The 22266-nt window shown below is 42.0% G+C and overlaps 2 protein-coding genes across 6 annotated transcripts in view; both read right to left on the bottom strand.

Moving 5' to 3' along the window:
• The window catches only part of map4k3b (mitogen-activated protein kinase kinase kinase kinase 3b), a 37967-nt gene extending 21689 nt beyond the window's left edge, over positions 1-16278 (bottom strand). The window contains exons 1-13 of one of the 5 annotated variants that reach the window (XM_061789107.1): positions 15904-16278; positions 6764-6821; positions 6538-6628; positions 5849-5913; positions 5702-5757; positions 5573-5620; positions 5013-5055; positions 4805-4877; positions 4466-4597; positions 3613-3675; positions 3453-3534; positions 2854-2970; positions 14-92 (exon numbers count right to left, since the gene is read on the bottom strand). In XM_061789107.1, the coding sequence (XP_061645091.1) occupies positions 14-92; positions 2854-2970; positions 3453-3534; positions 3613-3675; positions 4466-4597; positions 4805-4877; positions 5013-5055; positions 5573-5620; positions 5702-5757; positions 5849-5913; positions 6538-6628; positions 6764-6821; positions 15904-16002 (1006 nt within the window). In that variant the 5' untranslated portion in view covers positions 16003-16278. The remainder of the gene's footprint in view (positions 1-13; positions 93-2853; positions 2971-3452; positions 3535-3612; positions 3676-4465; positions 4598-4804; positions 4878-5012; positions 5056-5572; positions 5621-5701; positions 5758-5848; positions 5914-6537; positions 6629-6763; positions 6822-15903) is intronic. The other 4 variants (XM_061789108.1, XM_061789109.1, XM_061789110.1 and 1 more) reach the window with 4 other exon arrangements.
• A 1522-nt stretch (positions 16279-17800) lies between these two features.
• Positions 17801-22266, bottom strand: thumpd2 (THUMP domain containing 2). The gene is given in 12 exon segments (XM_061789148.1): positions 17801-18031; positions 18034-18152; positions 18220-18340; positions 18412-18526; positions 18635-18706; positions 19555-19642; positions 19737-19789; positions 19878-19955; positions 20399-20502; positions 21081-21305; positions 21375-21513; positions 22023-22266. Coding segments are annotated over 12 exon segments (1386 nt in total). The 5' UTR covers positions 22134-22266; the 3' UTR covers positions 17801-17870.

Below are 22266 nucleotides of genomic sequence, written 5' to 3'. Positions count from 1 at the left end.
CGCATGAACTCACAGTTGATCTCAGAGAGAGTCTTTCCTTCACGGGTGCTTCTGCTGGTGGAGCGAATCCGATGAGGGACGGACACCGGAGACTGTGAGGACGCACGCACACATTGAGAAAAGAGAGATGCACACAGTCAAATAAATACTCAAATAAATCACTGTGGCAGTTTTGCAGGCCACTCGAAAAGATTACACAACGTATTAAACAAAATCTGTTTGGTATTTCCTCTTAGGGGGGAAATTGGATGACACAGCACAAAAAGCCAGCTGCACGCAGCAACAAGGTAAACACAATCAAATCAAACAAATGCTCCCACTCGAGGTTTTCCATCCGTTGACAACGTGAGATCTTTTGAATATGCAATTGAAAAAAATAAAAAACCCTTTAAAAACACTTTACAGTCAACCTAAAATAATCGCTCTGATGCAGTCGTTTATCTTCAAAATGAAAACAAAGGGCATCAGTCGCGCAGTTCCTTCATAACACAGCAAATTCACACCATGCTTTAAAAAAGGACAAATCAGCATTCCCCAAACAAAACAACTGCAGAATAAGGTCAAAAAAATCTCAGCCAAGTCCTCCTCACAAATGACAATCTCCTGTTTACATGAACACAGTCGATAATATTGACATTACCGGTATGTACTTTACTCCAGATTTTGCACCAAAAGTGCTTAAAATTAGGTTTCCTCAAATAGTGGCCTCTGCTGTATTAGATGCCGGGCCCCAATTAATTGCTGGATGTATCATCCGCGTAAATAAATAAATGCTGCATCTTAAATAGACGCATCTGTAAAGCTGAAGCATACCAGAGAAAACGATCTTGTACTGTATAAAATAATACATTTTACATATATTTTTATTGCAATACGGGTGGCATCTCAAATAAGAATATTGTTTAAAAAAATGTTACTTAATTCAGTAGTAACTTCATATTTTATAGATTCGGCACACGTTCTACTTTCTTAAGATGGTGAATTTCGTTTTTTGTAATAAGCTATTATTCTTAAAATTATTTTAAAAACAAAAAGAAATTGACTATGGATAGTGAATCTGTATAATATACAAGTGTCACTTTATACAGTGAACCCCCGTATATTCGCTGTTGTTCAAAAAGATAAAAATATATTAAAAAAATATTTTGGCACCATCTGGTGGCATCTTGCTAGCAAGGCCCTGTTGAGGTGAGTTGAGGAGCTTCATTTAGACAAAAGCTATCCTTTGCTCCCATCTTGTGGCATCTATAAGCAATTAACCTTTTTTGGGGTGTGGCGTTAATTATTCGCAGCAACACCACACGACGAGCGGACGTTTACTGTGCTGAAAATGACATTTTCCACAATATTCTAATTGATTGAGATACACCTGTATATCTTTATTATTATCTGTGAAACATGAATCGTTGAGTAAATAAAAGCCACCAGCCACTATGACGAAATGCGCTCCTATGAGCCACCTAGCTATAGGCATCGGTATGGAGTTGACGATTTCCACGACAACATCAACTCAATGGGATAGAGTCTTCAATACAAGTCACACATGCTTTTTTTTCAGACATCACATCACTGCAGACACCGCAGCCCGACGTGGTACCTTCCGACGGGCGGGAAAGCGGGGCGCACGCCGAGCGCCGGGGCTTACGGCTAGGAAGTGACCCCTGTACTTAAACTGTGGAGGAGGAGGGAGAGGAGGGTAGAGGACAGTGGGAAGGCAGACATGAACAGAATAGAGGAGAGGAGAGGAAAGGTGAGAAGGAGAAGAGGAGGACGCGCTGCAAGATGGAGAAAAGAGAGGAGAACATTTAGTGAGGGAGTGCAATGGAGGAAGAGGAGGAGGGCAACAACGTGGGGGCGTTAAGGCTGCTGGGAGTAATAGTTGATGTGGGGAATTTGACAAATGAAGAACAGATGAGACACAGTTTACAGAGGAATTAAAAGAGGCAACATCTAGTAAAAAGATCGTTACAAGCCATGTTTGTCATGTATGAATAGGGTTGCAAAGGGGTGGAAAATTTCCAGTAAATTTCTGGGAAGTTCAGTTACCATGAGAAGTTAACAGGGGACTTTTGGAAACATTTTGTTTTATTATAGAAGACATCCATGCACAATAATTTGACCTTACACCGATTTTAATCGGCCTGATCGGTATCGGCCGATAATTAGCCTTTTATGCCGATCGGCTTTCATGTCATAAGTCGCCGATCCGATCAATGACATCATTGATTGGCTCCGCAAAAGACATTGACTCCGCGTCGTCATCATGCACAGTATATTTGAAACCAAAAGCTAGTTTATTTTTAGCCTTGTCGCGTGTCTTTTGACGTAGTACTGTAAATATCTGCCGGCCAATAAAGTTATTAAAAAAAAAAAAAAACGTCGGCGGTGTGGAACAGACAACACGTCTGAGACGGGGAACACGTAATGCCCGGTTCAGACTACGTGACAAATTTGCTCTATGTCAGACTACTGCAATAAAATCTTGTATTCCGATACCATCGCATTTCCGTTTTTTTACGATCATTGGGCTTTATCTTGTCAACTCAAATGTGACCGGATACACTCGTTACCGTGGCGACGACAACAAGAGTGGATCGCGCCGCCTTTGTATTATAAGGACAAAATGGGGGAAAACGTGTTGGCGATCACCGGTGCGCAGGACAGGAGAGGACGAAATCCTGATCGTGTAAAGCCTAAAAATAATACAATTAAAAAGGAAGACTCATTTATTTGTAAGCAGAACTTTATTTATATTTCGTTGACTCAATCCATTCCCATGGAAAGTTTCCAACTTGGAAAATTCCCGGAATTTTGCAACCGTATGTATGAATACAATAGAAAGTCTGAGGTTACCTCCGGTTCGGGGTCGTCGTCGTCAAAGTCGTTGTAGTTGTTGTGGTCGGGGTTTTTGGCTCGGTCCAACAGCTCTTTAGCCAGCGTCCTGCTCAGCGGCTGAGACACGAACGGGTGCTGTAAAGACAGGAAGCGAGGCTGTCAACTTTTTGGCTCTAACCAGAACATAATTAAGTTTCATTTTACATCCATTAAATCTACTGTCTGAACAAACAAGTGGATGTTACTTGGAAATCTATTATAAGCACAGGAATTCCTGACTAGTCAGAGTCAAAGTGAAAATCTGCGGCGCATTTTGAGATGCATTTTGGCCTAACGCGTACTCAAGTCACTGCCTTGACGGCGAGCGCAGAGACATAAATACGAAACGCTATTTTATTTGATTTTTTTAAGAGGCTTCGTTACAAATCTCTAGGCGACATCGGGAGATAGATAACACATTTAATCAATGGATGGGACAGCCCGCACCCGGTGATTAAATGTGTAACAGAGCACCAAGTATGGGTGGTTTAATGGCTGGATTCTATTATCAGCCTCCGGCTCAGTCGTAAAATATTCGGCGGGATCGACATGAACTGCAACATCAATGACTTTCCCACCTGCAGCAGTTTCTCCGCTGTGGGCCTCTTCTTTGGGTTCTTCGTCAGGGCTACTTTTACAAAATGGTGAAAGTTGTCCGTCCTGTGGTTCAGAATATAAATGACAAAATTGCTTGGGCGCATCTTTAGAGGATTTAAAAATGACTGAACAACACCTTACCACTTGACCTTGTCTTTCAATTTCGGCGGCTGGAAATTACTCTTGGTCATCAAGAACAGAGCCCTGTGCAGGGAGGAGAGAGGAGTATTAAATGGAGGTAAAGAATCATCACATAATCACAGTTGGAAAGAGAAGCCACTTTAGCTGTGGTGGCTTCGTCATGAAGAAGTCCATGCCAAATGCCAAAGAGGATCCTGTGTTATTCACGGCATTGAAAACATTTTTTAGCCCTTTGTGATGGCGCGTATACAAATATGGCTCTCACTTCAGTGGCATCCGTTCTAAGTATAACTATCAGAATGCAACATGATACACACAGAGAGGTGAGCGCTTGATTATTAGAAGTTCTTTTAGCTTGAGAGAGCACTTGAGATAAAATGGCATTTTTAATCTGCTCGTATTACAACTAGGTACAGTGGTGCCTTGACAAAAAAAAAATAATAATAATACAGTAATAACAATTAAATAAAAATCTAAAGAAATAAACACGTTTGTACATTATGATGCATTAATTCTGCAGCGCCTTATGGTGTGTGCACCTTGGCCACCAGGATGAAGGAAAATATATTCACAACTGCTGAGTAAGCTGCAGTAATATTAGTCGTTTTCACAGAGGATAAAGAATTTATGCCTGTGAGTAGGGTTACATTGTCTGTTAGCATTGTGTGTTAGCATTAAGCTAGCAGAGGTTCCAAAACCAAAGTTATGCGGTTGTCTTAAATACACGAGCCTGTAATTCTGTTTTGTTTCGTTCTATTGCTCATATCTCAAAAGTTTGCTCGCAAGTAAAAAGCTGGCGTCCTGAAAAACTCCTGATTCGGGGTACCGCCGTGATAACCGCCACCACACACACCTCATGGGATGCAGCTCAAACATGGGTGGCTGCAGCTCGGCCAGCTCTATTGCGGTAATGCCCACAGCCCAGATATCACACAGCTGGTTGTAACCTCCTTTCCTCTCCACTGCTGCCACCTCTGGAGCCATCCTGTTGCAGGGGAGAGAAAAGAGAAACACATGCTCGTATTCATTCAGGTTTAAAAAAAGAAGTGCGGTTTCATCAACTAATCAATCAAATTCTGTCATCCTGCAGCCCGAGAGACTAGATTGCTGCGATTTGTACACTTTGCCCTCACATGCAGCAAACTACCAATAAATAAATCATTTAAAAAAAAAAAAAACATCAATAACTCACCAGTAAGGTGTTCCAATGAATGACTTCCTCTTGGCCAGAGTTGCTGTGATCTGCGCTGATACACCAAAGTCGGCTATTGCGAGAAAAGTGAACAGCGGATGCGGGATTTAAGCCCAAAAAATACATTTAAAATTGCAACGGAGAACAATACAAATAAATCCCCAGAGAAGGGAAGAGAACAAGCAGCAGAATGTCTGGTTCCTCTCACCTAGCTTGACGTAGCCGTTGTCTGTCAAGAGGATGTTGGCGCCCTGTCGGAGACAAAACGCGTGTCGCGCATCAGAACACACGACAACGCGGCGCGTGTCGACTCAAATTAAATGTGAAAGGCACACGGTCTGTCAGCACGCCTCGGTTGAATTGTGACCGAGTTCCCATGCTTTTGCGCATCACACGCACATAGACACATAGAGAACTACACAAGAGTGCAGAAAAAAATATTGCAATAAATCCTTTCAAACCAACATTTTCAAATCGCCTCTGTGGTTTACTGCGACATTTAATTCACAAGAAAAAAGGAAGCAGGGTGTAGGGAGTCAAGGAAATGACGTCAATATTTTTAAGTATATGGATGGAAGGAAAACCTGTTTAAAAAGTGGCAGTTCAAATATAGAACTTCCATTTTAAACTAGGACATGAGGATGAAGCAAAGCGCATTTTAACACTCAATATGCCCAAAAATGAAAGCACAAAGAGGCAAACCAAAACCACGTTGACATTGACGACATTATCGCATAGAAAGTCGTGATCCGTTTCCCCAAAGCTCACCTTGATGTCTCTGTGCATTTTGCCTTTATTGTGAAGGTAGTACAAACCCTGCAAATACAAGCACACAACAGCTGTTATAGCTATTAAAAAACAACAACAATCATCAACGTTTATGCAGCATACGCTTACCTGCAGGGTCTCCCGTGACATGTAGGCTATCTGAGACTCTAACAAAGGCCCTGTTACTGAAAGTACAAAAGAAGAGAGTGAAAGGTCAGTGAGTCGACGACCAGACGTGCCTAACACGTAAACAATCAGAATGTGTGTGTGTCTCACCATGATAGATGTCCTGAAGAGAACCTCCCCCGCAGTACTCCATACTGATCCATAACTTGTCTCGCCTGCGCGCGCGCACACACACACACACACACACACGCACACACACAGATTAGGGTGCACCTGCACAATGTAACAAAGGCTGGATTACAAATTCCGCCCTTGCCAATATGCCCCTCTTGTCCCCCAATGGACAACTCTGGATTTTCTCATGCACTCCAACAACAAGCGAATGAACGTGAGAGGCAAGTTGCGCAACCTAGCAGGGAAGATGTTACATTAAATTGACGCATTTATCCATAGCTGTCCATCATCTTCCAGCTCAAAAAAAAAAAAAAAAAAAAACTCCAATATAGACTGCATTCAGCTTTACAGATGCCATGTCTGCTCTGCTGGTGGACAATCGATGTGTAAATATGTATACGTACAATAAATCTGTATCCCAGTAGGATCAAATACTCAGTAATATTATTGTGGTTGTAACGTATCATACTGAGAGCAGTTTCCAATATTTTAGCTACTTTATGTTGCTATTGAGAGGGGCTACTTGTACAGGTATAACCTAATAAGGGTCAATTCTTTATACAAATCTATCGCTTTGCTTGCACATTTTCTCCTCCCGTTCCACACGCTCATCTAAAAAAAAAAAAACCACACAAATGTCGGTAAAACATGGAAAGTATTTTTACCGGAGATAGCTGCCAAAGTAGGCCACGATGTTGGAGTGTTTACAATCCTTCATCATTAGAATCTCCTGCTGGACAACGGCAAAGTCCTCCCCTGGAGAGAACACAGTGACACCGCATTGACTGACGGAGAAGCCGCCGCTTTCTCCTCATAGGGACATTGAAAACAAGGGGGAGGAATGAAGGGCTAAAGGGAGATGGCCAAAGTGGATGGAGGCAAAGTGCTCACCTGGCTCCAGTTTGATGACTTTGATAGCCGCCAGCTCCCCCGTGTTTACATTACGAGCCTGGAGGAAAGAGAGGCAGAAGAAGGGAGATTAGCGAGCTCTGAAACATACAGCGTACGAAATGCATGGTAGACTGCCAAAAAGTATCCCACTGTGCATCCTCCGATTGTTTATGATACTTATATAGACACCATGAAGGTAGCACAAGGGATTGTTTTGCATGACATTGACGCTATACAGGAATGTATGGACAGGAAATGGCGGCGTATTCCTGAAAAGCCGGGAATTCTTTGGTAAACGGCCTATCGGCAGGACACCGAGGAGGCAGATTTTTCTATAAATAGCGAGCCGTGTTTACATCTGGCCGCAGCGCTGGTGAGGGAAAAGGAGTTCCTCTGTGAAACAAGACATGAATAAAAGATGATACGTACAGAGGAAATGTGAATCGCCCAATTCACTCGGGGGCAGAAGCATAGCCGCATAAAAATGAGTGAAAGTCAATGGGTTTCATCGCAGTTCAGGTTTTGTGCCCTTGTTACTTATTAAACCAGCTCCTTTGGACTGGAAAGCAGTATTGATAAGAGTGGTTGGACTAAAACTATATATATATAGTTCCAGTATTTTTCCATTACATTTCACACTCTTTTTGGAGCCTCCCTGATGAGCCAGAGTAGCCAGAGTAGTTCTTTACTGATGAGGACCAGCTACTAGGCCCGAGGCTGAAAACGCGAGCGTCAACTGCAAAGCCTGCGGGAGCCACCGCAAAGACAGCAAAACGCTTGGATTTCATTGTCACTTGCGGATGGCCGCATTTCATCGGCAAGTCGCTGAATTACACTCGTCAACTTAGCGTGCAGATCCATGCGCGTGGCACATACAGCAGACACCTCGCCGACAACAAGTACATACGGAAACACGATTTTGTCCACCCTTGACCACTTTCCGGGGGCATTAAAATACGTTCTAAGTAGCGAAAGTTAGGCTATATCAAATTAGCTAACGTCGATAAATTACTTCGTGTTGGCGATCGTAGGAGTCCTGTTGTGGTACACTTTGGACTTTATCTTCTTTGTTAAGTGTGAAGTGACCCAAACCCAATGTGGCATGTGCGACAGTAGTAACAGTCGAGGCAGAGATTTGGCTTCCGATTATCCGATTAATAGTCGCTGCCCTGGCCAAATTACACGACAATTTTCAATTAAAAGATCCCCAAATGTGGAAAACAAGTTGGACAAACCTGATTTAGACCTTTAACAGTACTACTATATTAGACCAAGGTAGCGTGATAACGCTCGACCTTGAAGACAAGACATAGCAGCGCTGTACAGTTCTGAAAACACACGCCCTCATCGGCACTGCAGCCTCGCTTGCATATTTAGCCAACAGCTTGCAAACAACAGGCCGTGACATTTCACACAGCGCTCCGCTCACTTTCTTGAGAGAAACCTTCTACAGAAAGTGACCTAAGGCAGAAACAACACGCTTTGAAGAAAACACTTGAAATGTCAACACGCGGATATTTTTCAAACCCAAGCGACCGCAATGACAAAAAAACAACACACTTGTAGTTTAAACGTAGCAGGAATGCGAAGCGCTGTGCTTTCTATTGAGGCCACAAGTGGAGAACAGGGGAATGATTGACAGCACACAATACAAGAACACGTAACAAAGCCGTGGCAGGAGGGAGGAGACACAAAGACGCATCCAGAGGCGAGAAAGGAGACGCACACAACACAGCAGTGTGTTCGTTCGGTCTGCAGACGGATGAGAGCGATGACTCATAAGCGTTCGGTGCCACTGCTAAGGGCAGCAAGCGCACACTTGAATGAGTCCAGTTGATTGTGTCTGGTATCACTTGTTACATCCCTGCTGTGCTTGCTGAAAGTGTTTATATGCTTGATTAAATCATAGACCTTTTTTTAAATTATTATTGTTGTTATAAGCAACTACAAATGAATGAATGCGCAGCCATGTTAGTTGGATTTCATTCTCTCCAACACTTAGAATGCAGTTATACAGTCCTCTGAGCACTTTATAATGCACCCTTTCATTCACCCAATGATACAGACAAAAACCACACACAGTGTCTACTCTGAGCTGCTACAGAAGTCACACAAAACGGATTATATTAATTGTTAAACAATAATACATGATTCTTATATTTGTAAGTACTGTATGTTCTAAATCAATCAACAGTACCCTCATCCTTTGTTGTCGACCCTTAATTGCGGGGCAATAAAAGGAAATCAAAGATTTGCCTTTAAAATTGCACAAAACATCCAACGGTGAGCTTCAGTTTTTGAGATTAATCCATTGACTGAAGCCAAACTGTTTGAAAATGGAAGCAATATTTTCCATAGGAAATAATATAAAATCCAATTAATCCATTCCACAAATAAAAAAAATAATAATATTATAGAGACTAACTATAGTGTAACATACAGAAAATAATATGAAATAAATATGACTATTTAAATGGATACATGAACATTAAACATCAGTTTTACCTTTAAGACTCTTGATGGTGTATGAAAGACAGCGAGGAGGACAAGCTTTTGTTTAGAAGGCTAATCTGCCATTTTCATACTTTCCATGAGTTCTTTCTTCGGTGTTTCTTGTCTTTATGAGTGGGCGGCACTTGGAACTTTACTTTGGTCTCATAGCGACCTATTGACCAATCGCACTCAACAAATGAGCACAAAAACCGTTTCGAAACGCTTCCGATGACCTTGTGGGGTGAATCTCACGCTCATTTCAACAACAAGAACAATGGCGAACATATGTTTGCACTTGTATGACAGTTAAATATGATAGGATGTTGTAAAAAAAAAAAAAAAAAAAAAAAAAAAAGTGCCTGCACAGTTCTTATGGGGAAAAACAAATACACATTACATAGCATTTAGCATGTAGCTTGTGGGGGCTTCTATTTGCATTGTGCTAGAGAAACATTGCTCATACCAGCTGCGATTGGCTGGCAACCAGTTCAGGGTGTACCCCGCCTCCTGCCCGATGACAGCTGGGATAGGCTCCAGCACGCCCACGACCCAAGTGAGGAGAAGCGGCTCAGAAAATGGATGGATGGATGGATGGATGGATGCTCATACCAGTCACTAGCATCTCGGCCACAATACGTGCGTGTAAAATAGTTGACACAGTGGTGTACCCGTGTGGCATTTCACCCTCTCGTGACGAAGACCAAATGCTCACTTTGCATTTTGTAACTTTTTTGAAGCAGGCAAAAAAAAAAAAAAGAATTTATGTTTGTTCTTAATCTAGCGTGACTGAGGCCAGGTTAACCCACAACTGGAGACTGGTCAGGCGAATTCATTTGCGTAACCCCAAGCAGGTCAAAGATCGAGGCCTGCAGCCAAGTTGGATTGCTAAATTCACACCTGAGCTAACAAACCACATGAAATTAATAAGTGTTCCATTAAAAGTGAATTCAAAAGTAGTCTGGTTTACTGGTATGATAAGCATCTGACTTAAGAAAAACAACTTTTACGGTTCGCGCACACAAAAATAAACCAAGAGACCAAACGACTCGATTGCACTTCACTTGAAGTCCACACCCTGCTTCCATTTGGTCAAAAAAAACTGCATTTTGTTTCATGTGTGATAGGTCATAGGTCATCCAGTATAACTGAAATGAACCTAACGAAAGACGGAACTAATCAGTTGCACCTCACCGTGTCCATCGTCCTACTTCACAGGGAGCCCCGACAGAGCCAATTTTTGGGGGATCTTGCCCACATCCATGACAAAATGCAAATCTTTCCCAGAATGAACAAGTGTGCCAAATTTGATGGATTTTTGAGAACGAGGAAGCACTCAGCCATGAGAATGCCGATTCATTCAGCCTCAGAATGACAACGAACCTCATGTCTTTTCACCTCTAGTGGGTGAACAAGTGGAGGAAGAGTGACAAAAGCAGGATGGTTTGGGTGGCGGGCACCTCGCTTTAATGGCGACCGACCCGACGGCCATCTGCAAGGCTTGCGCCGGCACACAAACGCCGGGTCACGTTGGAGCCTTCTGCTCGGCCGTCTTCCTCTGCTAGCGCATCACGAAACAATAGGACATGAGGGCCCTAGCGTGCGCGCACACACAAACACTCACATAAATAAAGGAAGCCAGGACTGTTGCATTCCTGCACCACAGTCGTCCAGATGTCTCACAAACACACAAGGCCTGGTGAGAGGAAATTGCTACTATAAGCACATTATAACTGCTACCGGCTTCAGCCTTGCATTAAACCCAGCAGGATGTACACTACAGAAACACACACACGCTTAAAAAAAATGTTCGAGATACAGCGCGTCGCTCAAACGATTTTTTTTGCCTTGAGTTAAAAGCAAAATTTGAGTTATGAGGTGTAGCTGTGACGGCGAACTTCGCAACAAGTAGCGGTTTGTGACCAGTTATTTGGGGGAATTATAAAAAAAAAAAAAAAAAAAAAAAAGGGGCTTCAAGCAGTGTATTGCCACGCCGAGTTGAGGTTTATTGTAAAGCTAACCACAGAGAATTACAAGTTGTGTCCAGTATTTAGTCAAAAGAGAGTCTTCTACCTTAATGCTAACACAATACTAAACTCCATAGACATGCTAATGAAACTAGCATCAACGTCGCAGTTGCACTTGCAACACTAAGCAACGGATGTCTGAAGACAAACGGTGGAGCAACACGTAGACATATAGTATAACAATTTCCACAGGTGTATATTATTTATCATTTTCAAAAAGCAACTAATATTACTGTAGCTTATTGAGCTTATAAAACAATGTCTTCTTCATGTACATCATTATGCATGTATTATATTGGCCAAGGGCACAAACCAGAAGGAGAAGCACAATATTAATGGACTTTGAAGTAAGAAATCATGATGCACAAACTGTGTAATTCTTTAATTCTATTTAACAATGTCGTTAATGTATGTTTTCATAGGGTACAATACTGTAATCTTTTTTTTATTGAAAAAAAAAAAAACATTACCGACAAATTTGTTGATGTTTTTGGGGGGCTGCAACGAGTGTTTTGAGTTACGAGTCTGTTCATGGGATGAATTAAACTCCGAAATCAAGGCACCAAGGTACAAGCAGAAGGTAACGGCAACATTTTTTTTTTCTTCTGGATCTGCGCCTTTATCCAGATCATCAAAATTTGAGTTTCATCAAAACATGTAGTGTTGGTGGGAAATAGGAACTGACTGAGACTGAAACCTCCTGTGGCCTATTTTGCATAACTATGCTCTAATCCTTAATTCTTAAATCTACTAACGAAGTACACAAGTGACAGAAATGACTTTTTAGGTGACTAGTGTGCTGGTCATGAAGTAAAGGCCATTGTGCAAATGTACTTCCTCAATCCGAAGCCGCGCTCATTGTCACCTTGCGGGAACAGGAACGTCATCCCTATTCAAACATCGGAGTCCGCGCCGCATCCTGTCTGATAGTAAATATTTGAGAGGCGCAGCTATTTTGGCCCGGCCATTGGGAGGCACAGGTATTGATGAAAGACGATGGGGAGCAAAACAAGTGTCGTTAGGTAGTAGACAGCATCGCAAGTCAATATAAATGCTTTGCCTTGAAGCACTACAAACCAGTCGGACCAGGACAACCTAAGCATGTCGACTGCATTGCTGAGTGGCAGGAACTCCAAGAATTGTATTGTCTGCTCAAGGACTTCAATTTACTGGAAAGCAGAACATGTTCACCTTTAAGAGCAAGGAATCGTGAAACTGTCACTATTCTTCTTCAGCGGTACGGCGAAATTCAAAAGCAACAAGATTGTACAGTGTTCAATATTGAGAAAAATAGGCTTTAAATGTCGCACAACAACTGTCGCTACGGACGACTCAGCATACCTCACTTGAGCTATGTTTATTAAGCCACAAAAGGATCAACTCTGAGCTCGGGCTTTTGCTTTTACTCTAGCTTTTATTTTGGGTGGGGTTGAGTGCTAACATTAGCTACTGGCATTAGCTGGTACATAGCTAACTGCTAAATGCACTGTACAAAGAGCGGCAAAGGTGGAGTGTATTATTAACATTTTTTAGGGATGTTTCCAGTTCAGGTTGAAAGCGAGTAGTATGGCAATTATATGATCAATGCAAGGTGCTTGCTTCCTAGGTGCTAACACAACAGCCACTTTGTTTGGACTGAACAGCCACGAAAATGTGAGAAAAGGTCACCCGGTATCACCATGCCTCCAGGAATGAGAGACAGATTCCATCCATTTTCTGAGCCGCTTCTCCTCACAAGGGTCGCGGGAGTGCTGGAGCCTATCCCAGCTATCGTCGGGCAGGAGGCGGGGTACACCCTGGACTGGTTGCCAGCCAATCGCAGGGCACACACAAACAAACAACCGTATGCACTCACATTCACACCTACGGGCAATGTAGAGTCTTCAATTAACCTAACATGCATGTTTTTGGGGATGTGGGAGGAAACCGGAGTGCCCGGAGAAAAGCCACGCAGGCACGGGGAGAACATGCAAACTCCGCACAGGCGGGGCCGGGGATTGAACCCCGGTCCTCAGAACTGTGAGGCAGACGCTCAAACCAGTCGCCCACCGTGCCGCCGAGACAGATTCCAAGCGTCTGAATTCAAAATGCTAACTCCCAGGATAGGTGTAATTGAGCGCCTCCGTTGCACACACGCGAGACGATCGTGTGTCGGGAGGCCCGTCTTGCTCCTCTGGTGCGGCGCGACCAGCAGGAGGAGAAGAAAGCACAGTAGCCGGCTTCACACGTTGCTTCCTGCTCAAACATTCCGATCCGAGCCGCAGATTTTCACACAGCGATAGAGCCAAATATAGGCATCAATGAGGTTTGCCGAGAAAGCCGCCTGGTGCTTACACAGATGTCCCACCGGGTGTCATCAAGCCGAGTAGAGCAGCACCTCTAACGTCAACCTGAGATTTGGACTTCCAAACCAAAAATCGGCCAATAATTGACATCAATATTCCTAATGGTTTATTCCAGCTTTATTAACACTACAGGCCATGTAATAAGCAACATTTTAACATGAGTAATCGTCACACAGTAATACATTAAAATGCAATAAAACCACTTTCTAAGCAGTGGTAATAAATGTCGCAATCGATCATCAAATGAAATCAAACACCAATGTCATGTAAAATTGTTTATATTTATGACATTGATGTGTTTTTGATACAAATATTTATTGTAATTATGACATCACCATCGTAGGAACGGAACGCCATCATAAACCGAGGTTCCTCTGTACTGGCTTGCAAGTTTGTCCACCGGATGGCGCTATTTTTCACTTTATTCAAAGCATGCAGCAAAATTTCATCAACTTTTTATGGTTTATAGTTTGCCTCACCATAACTGTCGCTATTGATGTCGGATAAGGGTGCGCACTCCCACTAATTACGTAAACACGGCATCTAATCGGTCACTCAGACATGGCCGAGACAATGCAGGGGTCCTCCGCGCAAATAAGGGTTACGTCACAAAGCCAAACATGTACAAGAGTTCTGGGTTCCAAAATGTGAACATCAAAGACTTGTTATTCTTGAACATTTGCTGACAATTGTGCCGAGAACAACTGTATGCAAACTGCATGACAAACTACGACATGATAACAGGTCGAGTGGGGTGAACAGCAAGTTTGTCAGAGCCTGAGTGGTTGTAACAAGCCAAGATAAAGTGCCTAAAGTTAGAACCCCACATGATCGACTCCAGCAGGGGAGGCATGCAAAATCCGAAACACATGCACACACACACACAAAAAAAATAAAAAATAAAATAACAAAGCTGCACAAATCAGCCCAGAAATATATAAATAAATAAGAAATCCAACAACAGCCATTGGAAATGTTGTGTTGTTGTTGCATTTTAGGATGTGTCGACCACAACAAAAGAGTCTTGGAAGCGGACCAGACATCATCATCAAATGGTATTAAGAATGTTTAATGTTTCACAAAGCTGCACTGTGCCAACTGTGACTGTAGTTTACTGGCGGGCAGAATGCCATTTGGAAACAAAACAACCACATACCTGAGACTTTAATAAGTACGCGTGCGCAAAAACAGATTGTGAATTACTGTGGCTCGTGTGGTGTGCAACAATATTTCTAATCCTTTGACATAAACAACTCTCAGCATATACAAATAATAATGAGCATTCTTTACTTTGTACAGCTGTACTCGGTGACGCCGAACAAATTGTTACTTTACAAGGCATTTTTAACATTCTCAAATGTTGTGCATGATTACAATTTGTCAACAACAGCCATAACAGCTCCCTGAGTTAATTTTATTCAATTTTACTGATGTTGTCATGCAATTAAAAGACCATCGGGGCCAGGGGTCTGCTTACACAGCATCAGCAGGGCCCTGGCTGATTGTTGACCACAAAGATAACGAATATAAATCACAATAAACCAAACCCACGGCTAATTCATAGTGTCGTTTACTTCTGTAATAATCCTATCTGAATGTTTTAGTGGTGTTACGAATGGAGGAGAGCAAGAAATCCTGCTAATGTTGTTGTTATGGAAGCTTGTTGTTGAGTTGGCTTCTTGGGGGGGGGGGCTCACGACAGCTGTCAACTATATTCCTTTTACCGACAGCTGTGCAAAAAGGTGAGCGGCTGGTGCCTCCCCGGTGAACATATAAGAACCTAAATCAAGGATTGTTGCGGTTTTGTGACATTGTTTCCCCCTACGGGGCAGCCGGGGTTAGCATCACGATGCTAACGCCAATCGACTGAGTCCATTTTCGGACAGCTCGCTTTCCACAAGCCCGCTATCCGGTTGCTATTTTCCTTCGGACGTATTTTAACCGAACCGCGCTACCGAAACGTTGTTAAAGCAGAAATCCTAGCGAAAAGAGGTGAATTTAATAAGGCAAGTCTGCCACAAGCAGGCGCTAAAGCTAGCTTGAGCTACAATTGACGCACTTTTGTACGGCCCACAGCTTCAGGTGGCAACAGTTACAACGTTTGGCCTTTACATATAGTGACGTCGGTGGCAAAAAAAAACAAAACAACAAAACATAATTTCACATATGCGGCCACCACCTATGCATGTCCGATAATGGAAGCCGCTACTTCCCCACTCCCGCTACAGCTTTTATTTATTAATTATTATTATTATTTTATTTATTTTTATTTTTTTACCTTGTACACATCTCCGTAAGTGCCGCTTCCTATCCTCTGGATCAGCTCGAAATCCTCCTGCGGATTGCGGCGGGACAGGTCGACGCTGGCGTTCATCATGGCCAAGTGCCGCTCGGGGCGCCGGACGACGCGCGCGGTTGACGGACACCGTCGATGTTATGTGCGAACGCGGATAATTGTCGGAGAGGGGAAGAATAAACAAACAAACAAACAAAACAACAACATACGGCGTCAGAAAATCGTAGCCCGAGCCCACTCCTGCTCCAACATGGCGGCCACTGCGCAAGGAGCATGCGCAGTGGCCGTGCCCTCTTCCATGGAACCTGGGCAAAGCGCATACACCGCACAAAAATCGGCTCACGTATATTAGGACATATTAAACAATAAAACAAATATAATGCAGCAAAAAAAATAAAAAATAAAAATAATAACAACATAGCAAAAATATGAACAAATCTGTAATTAAGATTTTTGAAACTAAATTCCTATTTCTTTCAGAATCCCAACTAGTTTGTAAAGCACTTTAACCGAGAGGACTCGCACAGTGCTTCACATAGTTTAAAAAAAAAAATATATATATATGTAGAAAATACTGAATCACAGAATTTTACAATGTTTAGGCGCCCTCCACTGGTACGTAAAAGAATCACTGCCTCATTCGAGATGTTATAGTTAACTTTTCAGGTCAATACATTTTCGTGCATTTTGTTAACTACTGTGCAATACATTTTTTATTTCGGAATAAATCTTTCTTTTGACGAACACTTATACCTACTACGTTTGTGTATTTGAATGTTGGTCAAGAGGGTGGAACTTGGTGTAAAAAGTTTGAGAAGCACTTTCCCAAGTCATTTTTAACTTCCTGGTGAGACTCAAATCGTACAAAATCTGTCACGGACAGTGATCGTGTGGAAAAGAGGCCTTATCCGAGTTGCTGCGTATTCAGCAGTTGGGTGAGACGGCATCAAAAATCACAAGTGATTGGCTTAAGGGGAAGTGAATAGAAAAGCTTGTAAGTAAGCGAGCCCAGAGTGTGGCCGTGTCTGGCCCCCGCACAGTTTAACTAGGCTAAGCGGGGCTAAACGCGAGCAGATGGCAGCATTGTGATTCAGCTGATGGGGGTCAGCGTGCGAAGAAAATGGCCCGTATGCCGTGCCAGGAAGTTACCATATCATATATATATATATATATACATACATACACACACACATGACTGGCACCAGAAAACAAGGGACATGATCCAGGTTTGCACAGATGCAGAACATTTGAAAATATTCAAAGGTTTGGATTTAGGGCCCCTGGGAAGCAGGAAAACAAAAATTGCCCTTGAAATGTGGTTTGAAAAATTGACATGAAATTGGGTTTGGGTGGATATGTATAATAACTTAAATCATAAGTACGCAAGAAAAAGTATATAGGGATTTTAAATGATAAATGAGTCACTTGGAAAGGTCACTGATGGTACACTCGCCTGACTTTGGTGCGGGCAGCGTGGGTTCAGTTCCCACTCAGTGACGGTGTGAATGTCATGTCATGAGACCGCCTGGCTCCGTTTTGATTGGTCAAAATGGCACCAACAAAGTGACACTGGTCAAATTGTCATGTGACAAGTGTGTGTGGATTAATATACAAGTAGCGAGTTGATTGTGGCTCAATGTGACGTCACAAAAATAGTTTCCTCTTAGCAAAAATACTCAAGTAAAAGGTATGTTGCATTCAAACACCTCTGACAAGTCCGGTTTATCCAAAACGTTACTTAAGTAACGGAGTAAATGTAGCTCGTTGCTTGCCACCGCTGGAGACGAACCTGTAATGTTGCAAATCGTCCCTTCATTCTCATTTATTCCTGTCAAGTCCATTTCCCATTGAATTTTGCAACCCTAACTGGGACACGTGATTAACACTTTTGTATTACTTTTAATTAAAAAAAAAAGTAGCAGTAAAAGAAAATGTCCAGGACAGATAGATTAAGTGTGAGTTTTTATATATTTATGTAGAAGTCCATCTATGGCACCCAAAGTGAGTCTTCGAGTGGCCACGTGTTTCAGAGAGGCGAGAGGGGGACACGGCTCGGTCGTCGGCCCCGTCGGAGGCTCTGTTCCCTGGGTAAGAGTTGGCGTGACCCCCTGGGATCCGGAACGCCTTCCTGGTTCGGCTGCCCAGGGTCGTTGCGCGCGAGGATTTTTTTCAGGACAAACGACAGCTGAGGACTCAGGAGGAGCACCAAGCTTCCACCGACTCGGAGGACTCTGCAAAGTACAGCGACGTTAAATTGCGCTTTCCGTTACCAAACCGTCCGTCTCGGGTTCAACGGACCTCTCCATCTCGGCGAGGATGAGCGGCAGACCGGCAGCCGTGCCGGTTTTGGTGCCAAACTTCCTCCCGAATGGCAGGTCACAGACCACCGCGTCCACGCTCGCACTCGCGAGAGGCATATCTGCCAGAGGAGACCTTTTGGGAATTATGGGAAAACGACATTTCTGATGATTTTGTGATCATTTTCCCCACCAGTAGATGAAGCTTTTATGAGGTGTATCCTGTCTCCCAGCTCCGCGAACGCAACATTCTCACTGGCTTTGTGCAGCTGTCCGTCATCGAGATCCAAACCCAGGAAATAAGCCAGCTGGAAATCAAACACACACAGAGAGAGACATTAACGTGATATTAATATTTGATTTACATTACAATCGTGCCGATGAAGTTACACTCTAATGCAGTAACAATTATTGACCTTGTGATCCTGCGCTGCTTCGATTAAGATGGTTCCTACTCCGCACATTGGATCGAGCACAACGAAACCTGACTGGAAAATATAAAACATACTGTTATTAATGTTCATTAATACACTTTACCTTTGAAATATGATTACATAATTATTATGATTATATTGTATTTAATTAAATAATAAATTACAAGACAAAATAATATTTTATCTTCTACTGTTTGTAAGTATAAACATATATCCTCCTCGATTCATGACAGTGTTATTAATTTCTAATTCTATCTTATAATAAAAGCAGTATATTATTATATTAAATCAGATGAATCACAATATTACTAATACTTGCAAATAAAAATCCGTTTGCATTGTAAATATTTATGCACACAGATATTACAATTTATATATTGTATTTGGTATGATAAAATAATAGTGTAATAAAGTATAATAACAGTGATATCAGAAAATTATCACAAGAACAATGAATGATATTCGGACGTTTTATGTTTTTTTTCTTCTAACTGTATAGAAGCAATTAAAAAAATTCACAAATCAAATTCAACTGCATGCTTTTTTCATGTATGCCCATTGATAATATATTTAAGACAAATACAAACCAATAACAAAAAATACAGTGGCTAATAAAAGTGATTATCATCATGAAAATGATATTGGGGTATATGTAACTGTAATTCATAAAAAAAAAGGGTTTGATATAATTGTTTAATTTAAAAAAAGCCAATAGATAAACAGTCAATGAAATAAAAACACATTCAAATAACAAGTAAACAATTCAAATAATAATTTAAAAATAAATAAATAAGAATTGATGACATAATAACTTGAATTTAAACCCTTCTCCTGTCCCAAAACAAAATGTGGCATTCAATCATAAAGAAGCACACAGCCCAATTGTAATTCTAGTTGAATACCTGAATCTGAGCCAGTTCGGCCATAGCCCAGGCAACTGTGGACCTCAGTCCTGTCGTTTTGATGTAGCACCGATGAGCGAGAGGTAACCTGACGCGAAACAAACAACACTTAGCGGTACAACTAAAATCAAAACACGATGCATTCAAGGTCTCCTTTTGGCGGCCATTCCGCGAGTGCTAACCTGGTTAGCGGTATCCCGAGCAGACAATAGTCATCTCTCAAGTATACGGTAATCTGCCGAGAAAAGAACGAGCAATTCTAAACACCATTCAAACTAATAGAACACAATACGAATTATTTAAAAAAAATGGATTGAGTTTACCTCAATGTGAGGGTTCCTCAAGTCAACCTTCCAGCCCAACTTTCCACTCAGACTGCCTCCCAACACTTTGCTCACCTCCTTTTAATACAAAACAGTGGGAAATACAATACAAAATTAATATTTGAAAAATGTACGCTGCAATACTTGGGTGAATTCACTAGTAGGAGTTTGCCAAAGTACAAGCTCGAAATGTCTGCCCGAAATGTCTGCCTCTAAACCAAAATGGCCGATTTCCTGCATGTTCAATTCCGGATACGGGCCCTTGAGACTTTTTCGTCCGTCCTGTTATAATAAACATATCCACCTGATTTCGTGTCAATCAGGGAAATCAACTGAAATCAATTGGTGAGCTTGGGAGAGGTCACCCCTATGGATTCTCAACTGGGTTTAGGTCTGGGGCTCTGGCTGGAGCATTCTAAAATGGCATCACTGGGCTGCTGGTGAAGCCTCTTTATGTCATCTGTACAGTGATTAGATTGATGTAAACGGTGTTTTTAACATGAAAAATAATATGAGGGTACCCAAACACTCAGACAGCGGGACAGAGACCCGGAACACTTGCAGCTGATCCGGAAGGAAAGTGGGACAGAATGCTGGTTAGCTTGCGGCGCTGTTGTATCCCGGCCTGAATAAAAGAGTGAAACTACAGTAAAATAACACAACTGAGTAAATGCAAATATCAGACTCTGAAGTTGCTATCAGGCCTGGTTTAAACTAATTAAAAGTATTAAAATGGGGATTCAACTTTTTTTAAACATAAAACAAATATGTACCTTTTTTATGGGTCAATTTGACCCACAGAAAACAGGATGGTTAAAGTAATAAAAAGTAAAAAAAAAAAAAAAAAAAAAAAAGGCATAAAACTTCTTTTTGTACATTTAAAAAAATACATCTAGATTTTTACAGGTCAATTTGACCCACATTATAACAGGAAGGCTAAAATTTAAAAAATTAAAAAGCGATAAAACATTCTTTGCACATTTATATATATATTAAAAAATATATATTGATGGTTTTGTAAGATACTTTTGAATATGCTATATTAAATATTGACCAGGGACTGACACAAAGAGGCAAAAAGCGGGCAGAATCTCCACATTTTTGATGGCTAAACACACAGCGGGTCACAGTGACCCGTGAATATTTTCGGTGTACCCAAGACACAAACATAACAGAAGGGTTGACAAATAACTGCATAATTACCACATTTTCCCAGAGTAAAGTCATCTCCACAGTCCATCTTTCTCCTTTTCTTCATTATTTGGAAGTCACCTGCATTTTCTTCCTCCTCTCCCCTCAGCTCCTCACCCTCGCTCGCCTCCTTCCTGTCTGCTACCACCCCCTGCAGGCGCCTCCACGTCATTACAGCACCGGTCCACTCTTGTCGGTGCCCCAACAGCGTGGACTGCAGCACAGAGGCGACTCTGGCTGTGAATGTAGCGGACAAAAACCATTCAATTCAGCATCGTCTCGCGTGCAGTTTTGTGTGGTTGCTACCTGGGTTGGCGTGAGCGGACAGCTTGAGAGGAGAGTCTCGCTTCAGTAAAAGGAAGAGCCTCTCCGCCGACTTGAGCGCCTTCACTCGGGTGATGTGTGCAGAGGTGCTGAACAACACTTTACCTTGCAAGCGCTCAATCTGCCAAACAATCACGAGTGTAGTAGGGACGAAGCAGTCTGCAAACAAACACTTGACCCCTCCCCACACTTTTCATTTCATATAGGCCCTTACCCATTTAAATTGCCTCTGATGAACGCCAAATAAAGCTCAGTTGTTCAAGAAGGGGTTTCCTGACATTTTTAACAGAAGCCTGAGGGGTTTCACCCTGATAATAACACAATTTGTTAAAAAAAAATAATAATTAAAAAAATACAAGATGAAAATTCAATATAGAATGCAAATTGTATCTTTTGGTATGTTTTCCCTTGCTTCATTTAAATGATCATTTACAAATATTTTGGGTGTTTTTGATTACGCTGTATGGACGACTTGAGTTCTTAATAACGTTTTTATTATTGCGTACACTTTCGAAAGGCGTAATAATAATAATGATGATATAATAAATGTATAGACCGGTAGATGTATTAAGCTTTAGGTTCATTCGACTGGTACAGAATTGAGATTTTTGATTGAATTTCTTTACTCACGTCCTGAGCCGCCAGTTTCCGCGTCACCTCGTCGACTACAAACTGCTCCATCCCGGAACCAGCCGTGCAAAAATAGCGAATTACACTCGCTTCGTTGCTTATGTGATCCATTTCTTCACTTTGAAGTCTTTTATGACGGCAAAAGGAGGAAGAAGTTCATCCTCGGTTCGTGTTAACCGCCATGTTGGCTGATTTGTTTACATCGGAAACGGAAATGCGTCATCAAGATGCGCTTCAATTTCTG

This window comes from Phyllopteryx taeniolatus, chromosome 11 (genome assembly GCF_024500385.1).
Source record: "Phyllopteryx taeniolatus isolate TA_2022b chromosome 11, UOR_Ptae_1.2, whole genome shotgun sequence".
Classification (NCBI taxonomy): Eukaryota; Metazoa; Chordata; class Actinopteri; order Syngnathiformes; family Syngnathidae; genus Phyllopteryx; species Phyllopteryx taeniolatus.
Note: the sequence above shows the minus strand (reverse complement) of the source record. Positions and strands in the feature narration are given on the sequence as shown.